An 8,223-nucleotide genomic window follows, 5' to 3' on the forward strand; every position below is an offset into this window, starting at 1 on the left:
GAGGACTTTAAAAGAGAACTTGCTGTTAAAATGTGCATTTGAATGTTAATTGTATAAGGTAACTGAAACTTATTTACAGTCAGTTCAGCAGCATTGTGCTTCTTTTCTCAAATTACAGGTGAGTGTTCTTACAGACCAGGTGGAAGCTCAAGGAGAAAAAATCCGGGACTTAGAAATCTGTCTTGAGGGCCATCAGTTGAAACTGAATGCTACGGAAGAAATGCTTCAACAGGTAAAAATCTGGATTGGAAAGCTTCTTGCATAATCTTCTCCAACAGGGGAGTGAACATATATGGTCAGCTTGTTTGCATGTGTGAATGCCTTTAGCAACAAGATAAAATGAGGAAAAAAAATGCCTCTTTTATTGTTCTCTTGCTGCTTTGCACTTTTTTTTTCTTTTTTTTTTTTTGATAAATGTTTCTTTGTTTTCCTGTTGCAGAAACATTTTACAGGCTGGTTGCATAATACTGTACAGCAGCATGTAAAATGGAACTATTGTGTCTTATTTGTACAGTGCCAATGTACTAAATTTGGACATGGTTGACTAACTGGTTAGACAGGTTAAATGTATCTAATATATGTAGCAGCTACAGAATTAAGAAGTTTTATTTAAATATCTTCTGGTTTTGTATGGCTTTGAAGCTAAACAGGTAGTAAGTTGAAATGAATTGCTGTACCGAGTTTGCTTCTGTAACCATTTTGCTTTATTTGGGAGCTTTCCCCTTAGTTTTGAAAGAAAATTAGTATATGAAGATAGTTTTCTTTATTTCAATCAACAGTTTCAGGCTATGTGATTTAATTTTGTTTCTTTCATGTTATATATTGAGGGAGCAGAATAAATAATAAATGTAATACCTTACATTTCATGTGTTACTGCAGAGCTGGCAGGTCTGTCAATGCAAAAGAACTTTCCAGGTGCAATTTTCTGTTATTACAGATGCAGATCATCCACTGGTAATACAGTACTTAGATATCCAAAATAGATTTGGAACTGTAAATAACCCTCAAAATCTATGCCAGAAATTTGCAGGATAGATACTGTTCTTGATGAACTTACTTCCTCTCCCTGCTCAAAATATTGTCTTACAAGTTTACTATTTTAGTCTGTGAAATATACGAGTCTTTCTATAAACTACTGATAGCTTTAAATTACTGCTGTATTAATCTATATAAACTTATTTTACTATGATAAAGATCCATGTACATATGTATCTATACAGTAGCAGTTTCTATAAGGTAAACTTTTATCCTAAACCTTTTAAAGTTACAGCTTGCCAAGCTTCTCTAAAACAAAAACTCGATCTCGAAACATTAGCAGCCCAAAATGCTTCTAGCTGGGAAAGGTTTTATTCTCATACTTAAATGATTTTTAAAATGCAAATAGTGAGTGCATTTTTTTTTTTTCAGTGAGATCTGAAGTGAAATTTAAAGAACAGTAAATATTTAAGTTATGAAGACCTGTTTTCAAACTTCAGGAAGGCATTCACAATGAAGTGTAGAAGTTTCCTGTTTCAATCTAAAACTAGATAGTTGTTCTGTGACTTCTGCTAAAACTGTTCATTGTTTCTCTGACTTGAAATTTTCTATTCTGATAGTTCTGAGGAAACTGTGAATTTAAAGCCTGATTTAACAGAACACTGAGGCATCTGAAAATAGCATGTAATAATGCATATACATTGCTATTTCTGTGAAAACATTTGAATCTACCCATCTGGCCTTAGGCACATGCACAAATTGCTTACAAAGCTGATCCTAAAGTGATAAGCTACAAAAGTCTGTACTAAAGCTAAGAAAGTCAGAGAATCTCCAAATATGTTTAACATAAATCTAATTTTTGAGATCACTTTGAGTGGCTGTAATTGTTGCCAAATGGGAGTAATTTCAAATTTATTTTCTTTCCTGTACATGTATTAAATAGTTAGCAATAAGTTCAAATTTACTGACTGTTTTGTATCATAGTTTTGAGATCTTGCATTTGAATATAACTTACAGAAATACTGACAAGCTTGCTTGTTGATTGCTACATTTCTAAGTGACTGATCTCTCATGCTTACAGCAGATACAGTAGTTCAAGTTTGGGTTTTTTTAAGAGAAAGAATTATCTAGGTCACAACCTGGTAAAGATCTGTGTTTCATTTTAATCCTATGAGTTTGTCCATTTGAACTTTGCACAGAGACAGACACGTACAAACACATACACAGTTTTAGTGTGAGTGATGTACTTTCAATAGCTGAACCAAAAATAAAAAATAAATTCAATGTGGCACTGAGATATTTAAAATTAATTTTCTCACTGAAATGAGAAAAATGATACTGAATTACCATTTTAGTTTTGTGAACAGTAAGAAGAGCAAATTAAGTGAAATTCTAGAGAATGATGAGGGAATGATAGGAGTGATATCTTTCTCGCATGGATTACATCCCCCAGTAGACAGTTAGATATGGGAAACCCAAGTTAGATATCTCAAAATCTCAACAGTCAGAGAAATTACACATTTATTATAGCTCAGCAGAATGCCCTATTTATCTATAATTTATTTTGAAGGTTCTTTTCTCAGTTCATCTTGTTGAAAAGATTACCCTCCACAAGGAATAAGCTGAGATTTGGAGAGAAGGGAATGACTTGATAATGTGATGATTAGGACATTCATGTAAGATATGTGGCCAGCAGGCCTCTTGCAGTTAATTTGTCAGAAGTAGAGTGAGTACCAGTATCTGGCCTCAAGGACTTCAACAGACCAATGGATCAGTCAGGTTTGGGGAGAGTTGGGTTCAGATCTTCTCAGCCAGCAGTTGCCAGTATCCTGTACAACTGCTCATGATACGTAGCAAAGAGATGAAAGATACTAGTGTTGTCACTAAGTTTTTGCAGTCAGAACTATTTAATGGGCCTTTCAAGACAGTATTTATTTATTTTCACAGTAAACTAACTTCCTTCTAGGGAGAAAAAATCATCTAGCTCTATGGATCTATATAAATATTCCTGCTTTTCAGAAAGACTTCTATTATCTTCCTGAGGTATATGCAAATACAATTTTATTTCATGGCTCTGCTTACTTATTTAGAATATATTGAACTCCCCTGATTTTTACCTTTGTGAACTTAAGCTGACTGCTTCTTCTAAATGGAAAATGGAATGATAAAGGTAACTGCCTTAGCTTGAAAAATCTTTAATGTGTTTTAGTTAGAACTAAGCTAAATATTATTTACGTATCTGGGAAACCATATACCTGAGTCCAGGAAAAGCCATGTCTTTTTAATTTGGGGAACTATAAGAAAAACAACTCTTAATTCTGTGCCCAAAATGCTACAATAAGAACAAAAATCATGAACTTTGTTAAGATAACTTAATTACAAGATCTGGTAGTTCCATGACAGCAAGGGCATGTAATGCTGCCCTGCAAAATAGTTTTTGCTGAATCTATGCTAGCAGAGACTTGTCCACTTTCTTAGGGTGGGGTTACTGGCTTAAAATCCTTCTGGTTTATGATTATGCACAGTTGTTTTGAACCCTGCTACAAAGTGATCATGGAAACACTTCTGAAACAACAGCTAAAATAAACTTTATATGAATTACATAAAATGGCTGCTCGGCATTGAGGGTAGACATCTCAAATGTGGAATAGTAGCAACAGACACTGCTGCTTTTTTGCAGAAAATGGTGATTCTCCTTCACTCAAAAAGGATGGTGAAATATCCTTTAGTCAAAATGTGAACTTTGAAACTTTCAAAAAATGAGTTGAGCCAATCTAATGGTTACTGCTACAAAAAGGAGGCCTCATTCTTCTTTCATCCTTCTACCTGTTCCTGACCATGTGCTTCAGCAACTTATTTTATACTGACTCTCACGCTCATCAGACTTTTTCTTCAGTGACTGGGAGAAAACTAACTTGGGGTTTAAAAAGAAGGGGATGTTTTTCTGCTGGGTTAGTGAGTTGAAACAGCTCACAGAAAAGGTCAAGGTGTGGCATAAGGGCAATGGTGAGATGTGCATGTGACCTAGCTGTTTATGAAACCATAGCCAAAGAAAATATGGCTCAGCAGCATTGAGAGACGAGAGTCTTGTGTAACAGATGCAGAGATGCCCTGGTGTGCACAGTTAGAGATAATGCATGTATGTTTTCATGAGATGTGATGCTTACAGCGTCAAACTCAGCATTTTGCTTTTGTGAGGATACTTGTTCCACTACAGATTCTAATCAAGAAAAAGCATTTTTCACCTTGCAAGTGTTTGCATTTTCTTTCTTTAAAACAAAGTAGGTCTTTTGAAAACTTATTAAAGTCAATGGCAAAACTTTAAATCAGTCCTTAAGTATGGTTCCATTTTGGGCCCAGAAACACTTTTCCCTGATCATCCCTCATAGTAAATGTTAAGAGAAAATTTTCTGGAGCATAACTGCGAGCAACATGCCAGTTTGGTCTCACTGAATTGCCTTCCAGTCATACCTCTGTCTTGCCATCGAATGTGTAAAGAGTATGGAAATACTGGCCTGTCTGAATAGTTACCTGTCTTGCCCCTTAGTACATTGTAAAGGATGTCTTGAAATTAAAAAAAACCAAACAAACAAAAAAAACCAAACAAAAACCCCCAAACTCCCAGAATTATCCTATGAAAACAATTTATGCTGTGCCAGTCCAGTATATCAGCTGCTTTAAAATGTAAAATTACAGTCAATTTTGGAGAACAGTGATGTGTATGTGTCTTGTTCTAAGTTAGTTGGTGGCCTTTTAAAATGCTTTCTTCTTAAATTTTAAGAAAGAAATAGTTTTATAAGAGAAGAGAAGGTCTTGAACATCTTTGTTAGCCTTAGGGAAACCTCCTATCACCTTACTATCAACTTTTCTTTCATTTGCACTGTGTACAAATGTAGAACAGAATTGGAAAGCAAAAGTGATTTTTGCTCTATAAAGTAGCCTAAATTGTCTCAGGAGAAGAAAGAACCAGCCATGCATAATGTAAACACATTGGTGCTATGGAATCTATGCTGTCAATCTCGACAGCTGTGTTAAGTCAGTTTGAAAAGTGAATTTTCTACATATACCTCCACAGTTCTTTTAAGTGCTTTTCTTATGGTAATTATCATGAGTAAGAATAGTTAGTTACATCTTTGCTATTCCAGTGCTGCATTTGATTTATTTAGCAGATACCAGTTCCCATTGAAGCTCTATGGCATAAAATATAACAGTGTGCAGTTAGCTTTGCCAATCAAAATGCTGGTCTGTATGGCAGTGTCTTTCCTGTTCCTGACCCGTACCAAATTCTGTATGGGGTTTGACCATACGTTTCTGCCTTCCATCTTATTTCTGACATGTAATTGCAAGAAGCAATCCAGGGGACTCTTGTCAGATGGTTGCATTATGTAAACACAGTTGTGTCTTCTATCAATTAAATTCTCTTGCAAAGTACAAAGCACTTGGCCTTATGATTCTTTCTGTCTTAAAAATCCACGTAGCAACTGAAATGCTTGAATGCAAATTGGAGTGAATTTCTGTTTTTCATGTCGGCTTATGGCACGCTTCTGCCTGGGTGCAAGGAGCAGGGGAAGGTGTTCCAGACAGTGCCCTTCACGAGGCACAATGGAGAATCTTTTAAAGGTGGTTTAAAAGAATGCGGGGAGGAGCTGTATGAGGGTAGGAACTTGAATCCAATGCAGTTTAGTGTGTACCTGTTCTGGTTTTGCAGTTGTCTTATGCTCAGGGGAGCCAGAATCCTATCTTGGTTGCAGAGTATGAATCTGGTATGTATCTGTTTGCTTCTCAGGAACTTTGCTGGCTGGCAAGGATCATTCTTTCAACTTTCAGTTGCCTGAGTTATCTGATCTTAGATGAATTTCAGCACTTGTTTATAGCATGTAACTTCTTGCCAGCAGCTAGCTTAGTGTTTCAGATTTTGAAGAGTGCTCTGTCCTGCTCTGGTTGTCAGGCATAAGGTTTTCAGAGTGTGCTCTCAAGTTGTGCAGCTTATCTATACAGGTGAGCATTACATTGCTTTGTTACTTTACAGTTAAAATAGGCATGAATCTGCTCAGCAGGCATATGTAAAGGGCTGTTCAAATTGGCAGTGCAGTGGGAAGTTCTGTCCTTTCTGTTGCTTAACTATGTAATGGGCAAATGATGAATCGAAGGGCTGTAATTCACTCTGCTACTGACTTGCACCATTTCATGGTGATTACACATGTACATTGCTCTCAGCTGTGTTTTCAGTTAAGCAAATATCTTATTTCTACCACAGCTGACACACAGCACTTGAAAAGTGCAGTCCTCATTAGTGGTGGTTCTTGCTGAATTTGGCTTACCAGGTAGGTAGCTTGGTTGCTCTGTCTGTCTCTCTCAACTACTTTAATAAGGGTGAAAAGTATTGAATTTCTTGAGTGTTATATTTTGAAGAGTGCACAAGTGCAAAATGGGATCTTTGGGGTTTTTTTCCCCCCACTTAACTAAAATCTTACTTATGGTTTCTCAGTCACTGTATGGCATGATTGTTTCTTCTGTGTTGTGGAGTGCTAAATATCCTGGAATTTTCTGTGCTTGCAGCTGACAGCCTAGAACAGTGTAGTGTCCTCTTCCTAAGCTATTTTCTGTCATGTTAAACTTTATAAGCAGCTTTATAAGAATTATGTATTTCCAAGACAACAAAATGTGAATGTGAGATATGCAGCATGTGCTTCAGTTTCATTGAGAATATGGAAAAACGTAATTAAATATTTTTAAAGTATACAGTATGAATTTTAAAACTACAGTTGTGTTTGGAAATAGTTTGCTGTTCATTGATCTGTCTGGTACATGCATATTGTAGCTTCTGCATTTCTTATCTTTGTAGTTATTCTACTATAAAATAGCTTTTTCCTTAATTTTTAAGTTAAAAGTTAAATTTCAAAAAAAGCACTTTGAGAAATTAAATTATAGTACATTTAAAAATTAAAACCAATTATCTTGTTTATAAATAAGATTTGCTAGAATATGTTCTATTTCTGTTATATAATTCATCTCTTAAGATCCTCCTAAAGCTGCTACAGTCCAAATTACCATTTTGCCTGTCTTATATTGTCTTTTTTGCTTTAAAACCAACAACATAAATTTGTATTTTCTTTTCTTTCAATTGCATATTTATTCTGGCTGAATTCAAGTTGCATTACACCACTGAAATACACTATAATTTTTCTGTAACAAAATGGGTCACATTCTTAATGAGCTGTTCACTGTGAGCATCTGCTTGAAGATGAAAATAATTGCTTCCAGATGTTACTATTTCAAGAGGGGACATTTACTTTAAACGGCACTTTCTTTCAAAGCAAAAATTAGACTGTCTAGATGCAGAAGAAATTGTCAGCTGTTTTAAATCAGTGTAGCTCCATTGAAAACAAACTAGGGACAGTTAGCTATTTTGTCTATTTTAAGGCAAGAGTCTCATGCTAGTTTACACTAGCTGAGGATCTGATTCTCCAGCTTCAGAGAAAACTGTAAAATTTTGTTTAAGTTGATTTAAAAAAAAATAAAAATCACTGCCTTCATGCTCACTTATACCGGGTAGCACCTTAGTGCTGAACTTAGAATGAGTGGAGCGAGGTTATTACTCCCCATTGCATAACTAAGTTCAGTTTGGGAGCCTCTATAGAAGTAAGGAGTAATGCCAGATGCAGCACTGAAAGGACAGATCTTTTGTTAAAAATCTCTAGAGGGATGCCATGTCTCCTTGCCTTATTAAGAAATATTCCTGTTGTATCGTGGAACGCCATGTCAGTATAAAAAAAAATTCTAAATGTTATTTCAGTTCAGCAGTGAATAAAGTCTGTCCATGGGGCCAAAGTCATCTCATCCTGCTAGCCTTTTTGATGTTCAGTGGCCTTATTTCATATCAAAGTTCTCATTTATAGCTATGTCTTAGTCTGCAGAAGTCTGCTATTTAACAGCTGTATGGAGCCTGTTCCAGTCTGGACTGGAATGTGCCTCTGGAACTTGTGCAAATTAGTGTTTTTTTTCTGGAAGATAGAGGAGTTATTTGTAATTATAATTGTAATTTGTAATCACCATTGTAGAAAGCAGCTACTACTGGGATTTCATTAGGTGACTGCCTCTTAGAGTTTCTCAATAAAAAAAGTCAGTGCACTATCTTTTCCTGATCAGTGCCTGATTTATTTCATTCAGAGAAAAGAAACAAACCATGAGGCTACATTTCTGTTTATTTTCCCATCCATACACAAATATCATTGTCAGTGTCAGCAG

General features: G+C 35.6%; 1 protein-coding gene across 1 annotated transcript in view; it reads left to right on the plus strand.

The window, feature by feature from the left end:
* The window catches only part of PPFIBP2 (PPFIB scaffold protein 2), an 83,911-nt gene that overhangs the window by 39,836 nt on the left and 35,852 nt on the right, over positions 1–8,223 (plus strand). Inside the window, exon 4 of the mRNA XM_029086456.1 lies at positions 119–232. Within this exon, the coding sequence (XP_028942289.1) occupies positions 119–232 (114 nt within the window). The remainder of the gene's footprint in view (positions 1–118; positions 233–8,223) is intronic.

The sequence above is a fragment of the Antrostomus carolinensis genome, unplaced genomic scaffold (genome assembly GCF_000700745.2).
Source record: "Antrostomus carolinensis isolate BGI_N321 unplaced genomic scaffold, ASM70074v2 scaffold3018, whole genome shotgun sequence".
Lineage (NCBI taxonomy): Eukaryota > Metazoa > Chordata > Aves > Caprimulgiformes > Caprimulgidae > Antrostomus > Antrostomus carolinensis.